Source organism: Berghia stephanieae, chromosome 8 (genome assembly GCF_034508935.2).
Source record: "Berghia stephanieae isolate SIO BIC M18660-M18661 chromosome 8, UCSD_Bste_1.3, whole genome shotgun sequence".
Lineage (NCBI taxonomy): Eukaryota > Metazoa > Mollusca > Gastropoda > Nudibranchia > Aeolidiidae > Berghia > Berghia stephanieae.
The window spans coordinates 5,727,722-5,742,082 of record NC_088367.1 but is presented as its reverse complement, the minus strand read 5'-3'; the positions used below and the strand labels follow the sequence as shown (position 1 = coordinate 5,742,082).

The following is a 14,361-nucleotide window of genomic DNA, read 5'->3' as shown; positions in this document are numbered from 1 at the left end:
AATGATTGTAAGAAGGGCAGTTCTCATGTTATTATATGAAAAAAGTTTATTAAGATAATGCGAGTGACATATAAATAAGATAACAATTGTCGCTGTTTCTTTTCATATTTTTATTTTCTTTGAATGGTGTGTCACTTCGATTAAAAATATCGATTACTGTGATCACATTTTTATCTCTAGGCTATGAAAATTCGGACACATAAACAAAACAAACATTCACCGGTAAAGATGGGCTCCCAAATTTTGTCATATGTTATCTTTATATTTTGCCTTCCTTGTATTTTATGCAGCACAGAAAATGATGGAGTACTGCCTAAAATTGGTAAGAATTTAATCTTATTATTTTCTTACTTAGCTCTTTATTCAATAAGGATGATGCAGAGACAATTATATGACTATGGCCAACAGGCCATCCACCCACTGACAAAATGACAGCACAGATCAAGGTCCAGCTGATCAAATCAGTCGATCACGTATTTGTATTTTGTGATGTTTTCTTTGTAAAAGTGGTTCAATAGCTAGATTCCTTCTTATTTGGAAAGGAGTCAGGAACGTTACAAATTACATGAATGAGCGGTAAAGCTCAGATCATGAAACTGAAGAAATTATAAATATAAAATAAAATAGAATTATCTAGAATGATTTTCAAATTAAGTAGGCTCAAACAGACATACCCACAATATGTAAGGTCTTGTAGTCCAGTCGACGGGACTACTATTGGTTTTACACATTATCCGCTGCCTTTGATCATATGCTTCTTTGAAGTCACTCAACATCTTCATCTACATTCTATTCTCACACCCTGGACTACAACTACAAGGCTATGTTTGCCCTCGTATGATGTGATGTTCTTCAAGATTACAGATTAATCTCTGGCTAAGGTGCGAATCATGAAGATGAAGTTCTCATGGAATGACATATCGGTGTTAAAGTTATTGGTTCAAAGTACAATTTTCATAGAGAAATCACGAGAGATTGAACTGAGCAGGCACGTTATTATAATGTTGTGTAAATGAATTGAATGTGTGTGTGAGAGAAAGAGAGTGTGTATGTGTGTGTGTGTGCGCACGTCAAACGTCCTCATTCTTGATCTGACCACACCTCTTTATAAATGTTGGTGGCCGAGTGATGCATTAGTTTGTCGTATAACACAGTCAAGGGGGCCTTCCGAAAGCTCCTACATCCCCAGTATTCTTTGTTTTTTGTAATGTTGTAGTAGGGGGTTTGGGAGGGGGGAGACTTTTTAAAAATAAAAAAGTTTCCCTCCCTCCCAAACCCCCTACTAGAACATTATAAAAAACAAAGAATACTGGGGTGTAGGAGCTTTCAGAAGGCCTCCCCAGTCAAGTGATGCTGAGGGTAGTCAATGACTGACAGATTACAATGTTCGGAAAACTCTGGCCCTTGCCTATAACCCTAGGTAAGGTGCTCAAAACACATTCACTCCAATCACAGATGTGAAAGAGTAGGTACCTAGCTTTAGACAGTAAAAAATATTGTTAAGTACTGTGACAAAAAAGGATGTCTTGCAGACAATTTGTACTACTTGAAAAGTTAGATATGCCCTGCTGGTTGACCGAAGCACTGTGTTGTGCAATAATCATTGTGAATAAGTTGAAATGTGTGATATATAAAGGTTCATATATATGTATTCGTCTTGCTCTTGATCAACTTTGTCTCAATGCCCGTTGGGCCTAAATGTCGTTTTGTCTCTTTCCCAACCACCGGACATTTAGGCGATCATCACTGTATATTATATATGAAATACATTACCCACTTGTGTAATTATAATGATATTAATCTTTATTTTCCTAGGAGGCAATTCTGTTAAGTTGCAACTCGTAGATAAATAAATTAATAAAACATGTCGAGACACTGAGACCTAACGTTCGGCGTAGAGTGAGTGTGGGCGACTTGTGACTGATTAGGTAACGATACCTAATGAGAAGCTGTCATTTCTTATCTCTGGGATGGGGTGGGCTACTCAAGTTTTGTATAGTGCAGTAAGTAATGGTAGTAGCTATCAGTGGTGGGACAGGGGTGGGATGGGGGGGGGGGGGGGGTTAAGCAGAGGAAAGTAGGATGGTATGAATTGCATTGTTCCAACTTGCTTTTTGTACGTGGTAGAGGGGCAGGAGGGGGGGGGGGTAGTTAGAGAATGCAAGTCGTAGGTTCGTCATATATATATATATATATATATATATATATATATATATATATTATATATATATATATATATATATATATATATATATATATATATATATATATATATATATATATATATATATATACTGGTACTTAGGGGGATAATTCAAAATGTGTTCCTTGCATTTTTTATTTCCTTCAGCATTGCCTCCCTTCAAACATGCTTGGATAAAACAGGACTTGGAGATGCAACTGGGAACCACAGTTCCACTATCCTCATTGTATCCTAGTTCTACTGTATTGATAACAGTTGGGTGGGGTTCCTTACCTCCCATAGTGGGCAGGGAGGTACATACTGTGTCTTCTATCCCCCTATACCTTTTTTCCAACATGCTTTCTGACTTTGTCTTAGAATGAGATTACTTGGTTTTGTCCTGGCCCTGGCTGGGAGGGAAACAGTCAAATGTATAGTTAGTTTTGGGAGATGATATTTTTTCCCCTTGTAAATCATCTCTCTGTTATGCACTGTATTATGTTTTGTTTATGTATTATATATGATTTGTAAACATTTGAGTGTATTCCTCTTAGTGGGGACCTGTGCTTGTGTCTGGATGAGACTTTTAGGTGATCTCAAACTAAGTACTTTGATGGTGTGCTCTTGGAATCTACATCTGATCCCTATTTGTTTCCAGTTCTCCTATGTCTTACTTTTTCTTGGGTGCTTTATTTGTAATTCTAGAACTTTTTACTATCCCGTTTTCTTCCTTTTTACTGGCGCTGATATGACCTTAATGTGTTGCTGCTAGCGCCGTAAAACCCTTAAAAACAAACATAAAACAATATTGATAACAGTCTCTGTTCTGCTATCTTTATACCAGGTATTATTGGAGCTGGCATTGGAGGGACGTCTACAGCACATTTCCTTCGTCAGTTATTTGGGGAGGACTTGGAGATTGATATATTTGAAGTAGACAAAGTTGGGGGAAGAGCAGCTGTCATTAATATTGATGGAAACTTATACGAGGCTGGAGCCTCAATCATTCACGGCAAAAACAAATACATGGTTGAGTTTGTTGATCAATTTCTCAAGGGTATGTATTTTAAAACTAACAAACTGAGCTTTTATATAGCGCAATATCCACTAAATGTGCTCAAAACGCTTTACAAAAGGTCCCTGCCCAACAGCAACACGTAACATGTAGAACGAGACATGACGCCTGTTCGATGTTATTACAATATTTTTTTTCGACAGAGACGACCCTGTTAATGGCCAGGTACAGGGCTGAGAATCTTCCGCCTAAATGGTGGTTTATCTCCACCCATGACCATCACTATTCCGCCTTTTAAAAAGGCTCACCACAACCACTACATCAACATCCCTATCACCATTACTTTTACTTACAACCACCACTTGTACTACAACAACCATCACATCATCATTCCTATCACCATTACTACTACAACCACCACCACATCGTCATCCCTACCACCACCACCACCGCCACATCATCATCCCCACCACCACTACTACTACCTACAACCACCACCACATCATCATCCCTACCACCACTACTACAACAACCACTACCACATCATCATTCCTACTACCAATACAAATACATCCTCCACCACCACATCATCCCAACTATCACTACTACAACCACCCCACATCATCCCTACCACAACTATTACAACCACCACCACACCATCATTCCCAACACCTCTCCAGCTACAACTATCATATCATCATCCCTATCATGACCCTACTACAACCACCACCACATCATCATCCCTACTGCCATCTTTTTTTACTACTACTACAATATGTTGTAATTACACTCTCAACTTTTGAAATTCCTCCAAGTGGTGTCAGAAATTATTGCGAGACACATTTTTGATTGCATCTCAGTAAATTTTTAATGAAATTCAAATTTATACGTTATCGTCGCATAGATAGTCTTGAACTCCATTTTTGTGACCAGTCATTCTCACTCCTGAACCATCATGACATCATCACCATCTCTACCACAACTACCACCATTACGATAGCAACTATCACATCATCATCAGTAACACCATCTCCACAACCACATCATCACTGCCCTCATTGTAATCAGTACCACCTCTAGTGCAAGCACCACTACCACATCATCTTTTTCTCCGTTGCTTTTGATCTTACTTAAATCTATATTTTTTTACAGCCCGATATATATTTTAAGTGCCGCTGAAATGAACAACAAACATATACATGTGCACACAAGCACCACTACCACATCATCTTTTTCTCCGTTGCTTTTGATCTTACTTAAATCTATATTTTTTTACAGCCCGATATATATTTTAAGTGCCGCTGAAATGAACAGCAAACATATACATGTGCACACAAAAATCAATAAAGTTCTTAAGTCTCGTTAATTTTTCACTTTCATTTTTCTGTATTCATTACTACATTCACTTTGAGATCTCTCTCTCTCTCTCTCTCTCTCTCTCTCTCTCTCTCTCTCTCTCTCTCTCTCTCTCTCTCTCTCTCTCTCTCTTTTCTTCTTCTTCTTCTAGGTTCCATGCCTGGTCCAGGCTTCGGATACTGCATGAATTATCTCTCTCCATTCCTCCCTGTCTCTTGCTTTTTCAAACAGCTCTTGGATTGTTAGGTTGGTGAAGCCCTTCAGTTGGTCTATGAGTGTTTTTCTTTGTCTCCCCCGGGCGCGTTTACCAGGTATTTTTCCACAACTTGCCAGGTATTCATTCTTATCTTTCCTTACTATGTGTCCGAAAAAGGATAGTTGTCGATCCACTATTAAGGGCATTAGTTTCCTTTGTTGGTATGTTTGTTTTAGCACTTCTTCGTTCGTTTTGTGTGCAGTATACGATATTCTCTGCATCCTTCTCAAGCACCACATTTCAAAAGCTTCAATGTTCTTTTGTGTTTCTGCATTTGTAGTCCAGCTTTCGCATCCGTATAACAAGATTGGCCACACGTAGCACTTCAAGACTCGGAATCTAATCCCGAACGACATCTGTTTGTTTTTCAAAATGTTTCCCAGGTCCATGAAGGCCTGTTTGGCTTGAGTTATTCTTGCTCGTATGTCTCGGTTACATCTTCCATCTGTTGTCACTATTGAACCTAGGTATTTAAAACTTTCTACGTTGGTAAGTTGCTCGCCGTGAATCGTTATATTGCAGGTGTTGTTGTTTTCGGGGTTTTTCTGTATTACCATGCATTCCGTTTTGGTGATATTCACTTCCATTCCCTTGGCTTCACTATCTACTACCACTTTGTCAACAATCTTTTGAAGTTGGATTTCTGATGTTGCAATGAGTACCGTATCGTCTGCGTATCTTATATTATTTATGTTGTGACCTCCTACTTTTATTCCCTCCATATTATTTATGCCCCTCATGATTGTTTCTTGGTATAGATTAAACAGATCTGGTGAGGCAACACACCCTTGACGGACTCCTTTCTTAATAGGAATGGAATTTCCTGTAGAGTTTCCGATTTTGATAGATGCCTGCTGGGTGTAGTATAATGTTTGCATGAGTCTGAGGTCTTTCTCATCAGCGCCAATGGAGTGCAGTTGTTTTAGTATTTCTTCGTGGCGTACTCTATCAAAAGCTTTTTTGTAGTCGACAAAACAGAGGTATAGTGGGGTCTGAACCTGTATAGCTCTTTCACTTAAAACACGGAGGAGGTATATTGCGTTCCTTGTCCCTCTGTCAGGTTGGAATCCATATTGTTCTTCTGCGATTTCGGGGTTAATCTTATTCCTTAGCCTGTTGATAATTATACGCAACAGTATTTTGTTGATGTGGCTTATTAAACTTATAGTTCTAAAATTTTCGCATCTGACTGCACCTGCTTTCTTTGGTATTGCTATGAAAATAGAGTTACAGAGATCTTCTGGAATTTTCCCAGTATTGTATATATTGTTGAATAATATGTGAAGTTCATCAATTGCTAGATCTCCTAGGCTTTTTAATACCTCTACAGATATTTCATCAGGGCCTGTTGCTTTACCATCCCTCATTCGTTCCATGGCATGTTCAATTTCACTTTTGGTGATGTTTGGTCCGCTTAATGGTTCTTTGAATTTCAGTGGTGGTTCATTTCTATTTGGATCATTGTACAGTTCGCCTATGTATTCTACCCATCGGCTTTCTATATGTTGTTCTTCAAATAGCAGTTCCCCTTGTTTGTTTTGGATACAACTTCCTGCTGCTTTGCTTTTCCTTTTCCCTGATAGTTCTTTTATTCTTTGGTGAGCTTGTTGGGGGTTGGGTTTGTATTCTCTTTCGATTTCGCAGCATTTCCAGTCTAGATAGTTCTCGTGTGCCTCGATGCATTTGGATTTAATGTGGTTGTTCAATGTTTGGTATTCTGCAGACCCTCTGTTGCATTTTCGTCTTTCTTCAAATAGGTTTAGAATTTCATTTGTCATCCATTCCTTTTTGCTGTTTATTTGAGCTATTGGTAAATGCTTTTCTGCAGTTGCTTTGACACACTTTTGGAATATATCAAATTGTTTTTCACATTTTTCGTTATCAGGTTCACTTTGGCTTTGTATCTCTCTCTCACAAATCAGTAAAGTGCACCCAGTTCTTTAGCCTCGATAAGTTTTCACTTTTCATCTTCATGTACTTAACAATGATACACACACACACACACACACACACACACAAACACACACCACACAGGATTTAATTAAAATGTTAATTTCTTGGCAATTGCAACATGAAACATACGTTAACTGAAGATTTACGATTAACAAATAAAGCACATACACACCTAACAATTAAGTTCACTCAGTACTTTAATCTTTAATCTCTTTGTACCTATCACTATATTCACTTTGAGCAGTCTCTCTCTCTCTCTCTCTCTCTCTCTCTCTCTCTCTCTCTCTCTCTCTCTCTCTCTGTCTCTCTCTCCCTCACACACACACACACACAAACACACACACCTGGGTGGGGTTCCTGACCTCCCATAGTGGGCAAGGGGGTACATACTATGTCTTCTATCCCCTTATATCTTTTTTCCAACATGCTTTCTGTCTTTGTCTTGGAATGAGATTACTTGGTTTTGTCCTGGCCCTGGCCAGAGTCCTAACTGGAAGGGAAACAGTCAAATGGACAGTTATTGTTTTGGGAGATGAAATTTTTTTCCTTGTAAATCATCTCTCTGTTATGTATTATTATATTTGTTATTTTGAATGTATAATTTAAGCATTTGAGTGTATTCCTCTTTGTGCCCGGATGAGACTTATAGGTGATCTCAAACTAAGTACATTGGTGGTATGCTCTTGGAATCTACATCTGATCCCTTTTTGTTCCGTTCCCCTGTGTCTTACTTTAATTGTAATTCTAGAATTTTTTACTATCCCATTTTCTTCCTTTTTACTGGCGCTGATATGACCTTAAGGTTTTGCAAGCGCTGTAAACCCTTAAAAACAAACAAACAAAACACACACACACAAACACACACTATCTTTCCTTCTGTCAGACAAACCTAAATCTATAAAGTGGATCATATTCTTTTCACATCAGCCATCATTCTCTTTTCATCTTCAAGTACACACCTTATCACCACCACCACCACCGCCACCACTATCATCATCACCATCATCATCATCATCATAATCATCATCACTGCCACTACTACTACTACAACCACCACCATCGCTACACCATCATTTCATGAAGCACCACCATTACTACAACCACCTCCACCACATCATCATCATCATTGCCACCACCACTACGACATCATCACAACACTATCACCATTAAAACAACAATCACTATACCACATCCTTACCACCACTACTACAACCTCCTCCAACACAACAATATCACCACCACCACTTCTGCAACCACCACAACCACATACATTATCATTACTGCCACCACTACAACAGCCACCATCATATCATTATTACCACCACACCTACCATTCATTTTAATATTTTATACGTCATAAATTGGTTTTGGAACTTTACTTAATTTGAAACAAGGGGTATTAGGATGATTATAGATCTCAATAGATTATATATTGTTTGCAGAAATTCCTGTTTAAGCATTGAAATTGTTCGGAATTGTTTCTGAAACTTACGTGAGCCAAATTTTAAGTTGGCGTCTCTGGTCAACTTTCAACAATGGGATATGGGCATTAGAATCTGTGAATACGGGAGATGTATGTGGCGACTACCACTACTACTACAACCATCATCACATCATCATCCTTACCACAACTACTACAACCACGACCACATCATTATCCCTACCACTATCATTACTACAACCACCATGTTATAATTACACTTTCAGTTTTTGAAATTCATCCGAGTGATATCAGAAATTGCTAGGAGACACATTTTGGATTGCATCACAATAACTTTTAATGAAATTTAAATTTATAGGTTATTCTTGCATGGATGGTTATTGATCTAAGCGCTGAAAAATTTCCTCCTTTTTAGTGATCAGTCATTCTCACCCCTGCAGGTACTCATTTTACACCTGAGTACGGTGAGAGAATGTGAGTAAAGAGCCTTTTCCAAGGACTCAACTATGCGCCGAGTGAGACTCAAACCCAGGACCTTCTGATCCGAAAGCGAGCGTCATACCACTAGACCACATAGCCGCACAATACTAAATATTGTCAAAGTGGTGAGGATCAGTAGATCATTCAACACACATGCAAATTGACCTGTCGTTTGGTTGTGTTTTTTTTTTAGCTGTTGTTATTTTTATTGGCCCCTTTTTTTACTCAGCAGTGATTAGGTAGCTGGATCTTTTAAATCTGGCAGGAAGTACTTAATGAGACAGACTAACATTCTATCCAAAGGGCAGCAATGATTTGTTGTTACTCTGCCCATTTAGTACTGCAGAAAGTGGGATAAACTCCTGTTACATTATGCTGGTGGTTTGGACAAATTAGTTCTTTTCAAATTGATTCACAGAAAGAGCCCATAGGGGTCTTCGTGGCTCAGTGGTACAGTCTTTGCTTTGTACCTGAAAGGTACCGAGTTCAACCACCCACCGCTGCGCGGTGTGGCCTTGAGCAATTCACCTCGCCCTAGCTCAATTTGCGACACTGCACTGTGACTGATGCCTGGGTTATTCCAGTCTTCCTTTGGAATAGACCCAAGAGAGGAATTTCCCCTATGGGATGAATAAAGGGAAATATTATTTATTTTATTTATTTTTAAAAATTCTGCGTCAGCAAAAGGATGATCAGAGCTGCCAAGTTCCTGTTTCCAAACCCGTTGGCGTGTTGTAGTCACCCGTGTCAGTTTTTGTGGTCATTTCCAGTTTTAATTTATAACCACTTCATTATCTTTATTTTTCACACAATTTGTTTATTTAAAAATGTTTATGATTTAGAAAATTTCAGGATTAATCTTACTGGTTGATACAATCCATGAATGCGGTCAAGAAATTACCCATAACCCATATGCCTACACGTCCTACAATGTCATTTGAGAGACAATGAAATTTTATATATTTAATGAGTTTGTAACTTAGGCCATTTTAATGTAATTTTCATGAAATAGCCAAATGTTGATATCTGTTTTTTGGTCTGATTTTCCCTCATTCTTCCCATTCTTCAGATTTTATAATAAAACAATTAATTACCACTGAATTTCAGACAAACCCAAAATTACTCGAGGTGGGGCGGGAAGATTGGGTCTTTACGACAAAGATGGGATGGTGCTTGAGACCAGTCAGTGGACAGCGGTCACTCTTGGAAAGCTGTTCTGGCGATACGGGTTTGACTTCTACAACATCAAGCACTGGTTGGATAACCTCTTCATGAAATATTTTCAAAGGTATTTGTGGGAGTTTAAAGTCTCATTACATTTTCTCTATTAGCCACAGTAACATAATAATTATAATAATAATAATAATAATAATAAGCATATTTATATAGCGCCTTTCGTCGAAACCTCAAAGCGCTTTTAAAAAAAACAAAACAAAACAAACAAAAAAAATAAAAATAAAAAAACAAAACAAAAACAACCAAACAATTCAACCAAGGTATCAAAACAATTAAGAGCATAAAAGGGCATCAACACATCATCAATATAAATGTCACATACAATACATTTAAAATTCAATTAAGTAAATATTTCCTGAAAAGATATGTTTTCAGGGCTTTTTTGAAAATGTCTATTGAGCTCGAGAATCTCACAGATTGAGGTAGATCATTCCAAATCGTGGATCCGAATTTCATAAGAGACCTATCACTAAAATACTTAAGTTTAGTTTTAGGAGATGCTAACAATTTTGAATCATGAGATCTATCTAAGATTTCTCAGAGGTACGTATGGTTGGAGTAAGTGTTGAATGTAAAGAGGGACAGAAGACTCAAATACACCAAAGCAGATAAAGGCTATTTTATATTCAATTCTAGCCCGGACTGGCAGCCAGTGGAGGATAACATGCTCTAAACAATGTTCCAAGAGTTTTGGTTCCAATCTGTCACTAGCTCAATTCTCCTTTTGTTCAAGTGTCCACTTATCTCATAAAACTGATTTAAGAAAAAACTAATTTATTCGTCTCTGAGCGACCAATCATTTAATTTATTTTCATCTGTAAGGCCAATTTTATTTTTGTGACTGATGCGCCAATTGTCCAAGATTTTTGTTCACCATTGTGGATGGCAAGCCTCACAATCACAATCGCACCCACTGGCCTATCATGTAGCTGAAATGTCTCGACAAGCAACTAAAATGAAACACACATTTTGTAATAAGTGAATTTACTTAGCAGGTTATGATTAGTTGATTTAAAATATTTTAAAATATTTTTTTTTTAAATTTCTTCGTTGACTAATTATTGTTATTATTATTATTATTATTGTTATTATTATTATTATTATTATTATTATTATTATTATTATTATTATTATTATTATTATTATTGTTATTATTATTATTATTATTATTATTATTATTATTATTATTATTATTATTATTATTATTATTATTATTATTATTATTGTTGTTGTTATTATCATTATTATTATTATCATTATTGTTATTATCATTATTATTATTATTATTATTATTGTTATTATTATTATTATTACTATTCTTCTTATCATTAATATAACTATCACTACTAACATTGATGCATATTCTTCTATTTTGTTTTAAAAGAATATACCAGTACCAAGACAAGGGCATGTCGTTCACCACAGTGGAAGATCTGTTGAAAGCCATGGATGACTCGATGTTTAACATGACCCAGTATTCAATGCACGACGTTTTGATAGAGGTCGGGTTTTCAGAGGCTTTCGTGACAGAGTTTGGTACAGCAGCCATGAGGACCAACTACGGACAGACAACAAATGCCCATGGATTTGTAGGTCAGTTGTTCGGCAAATAAGTCTTGAAAAAAACATTGTTTAAAAAAGGGAGAGAGAGAATAAAAAAGAACCTTAACTTAATTTAGATCTTATCATGTATCGAAGCAAGAAAGGGAAGGCCACGGGGAACGTGGAGAAGAGTTAAAGAAGCTGATGTACAGAGAAGTGATAAGACATGGAATGAGATAAAAAAAGTTAGCTCAAGATAGAGGATAGAAACTGTTTGTCTATGGCCTATACCCTGACCCAGGGTGAAAAAGGCAATGATGATGATGATGAATGCACCTGGTGGCTTCTATAATGTTTTCAATGTAAAACTTGCAAATATTTTACAATTTAAGCGAAATTTTATTAGAGTAATGAACATTTTATGATAGCTCAGTATTTTCTATTAATTTATAAATTCTGCAGTTTCTATTTTTGTCATCATTAGATTTTTCTCCAAGATAGTGTCTTTATTCACACTTTCCTTTCTCCATAGATTCATAGCTTTAAGTATATCATTTGGAATACACATTTTTATTTTTTTTAAATTTTTTTTTATGTTGATAGTGCATATAATGTTTCAATGATATTTTTATAACTGTCTTTTATTCTCTGGGGAAGATCAAAAGTTGATACATCGTATATTGAGACATTTTTACCTATTTTATTCTTTTTGTCATTATTGGCATTTTTAGGTACTTTTGCATTTAACATAGATGCAAGTTTCCTTAACTTAAGTCAAAAGACTACAGAAACATTTAAGTTTATTCGCTCTATTTTGTGATTTCCCTTCAGGAGCGGTAACCCTGTATGGCGTTGATTCTGACCTGTGGTCGTTACGTGGAGGAAATCGGCAGGTTGCTGTTGAACTGCTAGACCAATCCAAGGCCAATCTGATACACGGAAAGGTCACCACTGTTGCTTTAGTGAAAGGGGAGCACGGCGCGGTCAGCTACGAAATTGAATACGACAAGCTGGACAAAGACCATAAAGGTGAAACCGGATCGAGAGAATATGATTTTCTAATCCTAGCCACACCCATTCATGGATCTCAGCACAAAATTTCCTTTGTCGACTTTCCAAATCCAATGGAACGATTTGGGCAGGAGTTCCATAAAACTCTGGCTATGTTTGTCCAGGGAGATGTGAATAAGACCACGTTTGGTTTGAGTCATGAAAGCCAGTTTCCTGAGGAACTTCTTACTGTTAGTTCAGATGTTCTGTTTAACTCTATAGGTAAACAAACTCCCATAGGTGAAGAGAAGAATAATCAACAGGATTCCAAACAATCAGTGTGGAAGGCGTTTATGAACCAAGTTCCCACAGAGTCTCAAGTGGACTCATTATTTGTCAACCGTAAGGATTTTAGATTAGTCGAGTGGATGGCCTACCCAGAATATAAACCGAATATGAAATTGCCTCCGTTTGTCCTCAATGAACACATGTACTACGTCAATGCCATAGAATCTGCTGCCTCTGCTTTAGAAATGAGTGTGATTGGTGCTAAGAATGTTGCCTTGTTGGCCTACAGTCATTTCCATGGAACTTTAGAAAAGATTGACGAGTTACACCTGCCTGAAAGTGATGACAGTGGCAAAGGCCGTTCAGATCTCTAACCGTCCAATCATTTTGTTTACATCGTGTCTACTATTATGTTGCCATATTATGTTGATTAAGTACTCAACTTTACTCTCTTTATTTCATCAAAGTGCAAAGTTAAGTCTTCTCATATTGGTGTTGCAATACATTATTTTATGACAACTGTTTTTATTATTATTATTATTATTATTATTATTATTATTATTATATTTTTATTATTATTATTATTATTATTATTATTGTTATCATTATCATTATTTTTTTTCCCACCATTGTTATTATTATTATTATTATTATTTTTATTATTATTATTATTATTATTATTATTATTGTTATCATTATCATTATTTTTTTCCCACCATTGTTATTATATATTATTATTATTATTATTATTATTGTTAATGTTATTATAATTATTATTATTACTGTTATTATTATTATTATTATTTTTATTATTATTGTTGTTTTTTTTTAATACAGTTTGTTTCTTTGAGTTTTAATGTCTCTTTTCCCTTTTGCTTCTTCTGATATTTTTCGAGAAGTTTTTTTTTTTTTTCATAATAATAGAAGAAAAGACAAAAAATAAAAAGAACTCATCCTATTTTCTGTCTAAATCCTTGAATTGTTGGTGAAACAGTTGTTTTGTATCGATATTCGTCATTTCATGGGACTATGTCCATACGGACATAGCATCACGACTCGACTAGTTTGTTTTATACGGTTGTTGACTTTTTGATGTTGCAGTATTGAATAATGAAATACTCCAGGGATGAATTTCTAGCCCTTGGGCCCGCAGGGGGGGTGGGGGGTGAAAAACAGTTTCAACCCTGTTGTCTCCTTTGTTGCCCCTCCATCTTTGTTATGGGCTGAACTTTGATTGGTCTCTGCTTGTGATCTTTGCAGAGAGAGAGGCAGACAGAAGAATCTGTTGGGTTTTTTTTTTTTTTTGGGGGGGGGGGGGGGGGTTATGATCTTGTTAAAAATCATTTAACCATCTCTGTACAGAAGTTGTTAATTATAGATTGACAGTATTAAGGAAATGCGGGCTGTCCTATACAAGTGGCTGTGTGGTCTAGTGGTATAACACTTGCCTTCGGATCAGAAGATCCTGGGTTTGAGTCCCACTCTTGATTTGCTCATAGTTGAGCCCTTGGAAAATGCTTTTTAACCACATTCTCTACTCAAACTTAGTATAAAATGGCCTTTTAACAGTTTTGTCTAACATGTCTATGCATGTCTCGTCCTACATGTTAAGTGGTGCTGTT

The 14,361-nt window shown here is 36.5% G+C and overlaps 1 protein-coding gene across 1 annotated transcript; it reads left to right on the top strand.

The window, feature by feature from the left end:
* The first annotated feature begins 215 nt into the window (after nucleotides 1-215).
* Nucleotides 216-13,302, top strand: LOC144978075 (prenylcysteine oxidase 1-like). The gene is made up of 5 exons (XM_078923620.1): nucleotides 216-322; nucleotides 3,027-3,239; nucleotides 9,791-9,971; nucleotides 11,304-11,512; nucleotides 12,293-13,302. The coding sequence occupies exons 1-5, from the start codon at nucleotides 229-231 to the stop codon at nucleotides 13,111-13,113; spliced, it is 1,518 nt and encodes a 505-aa protein (XP_078779746.1). The 5' UTR covers nucleotides 216-228; the 3' UTR covers nucleotides 13,114-13,302.
* The last annotated feature ends 1,059 nt before the right edge of the window (nucleotides 13,303-14,361 follow it).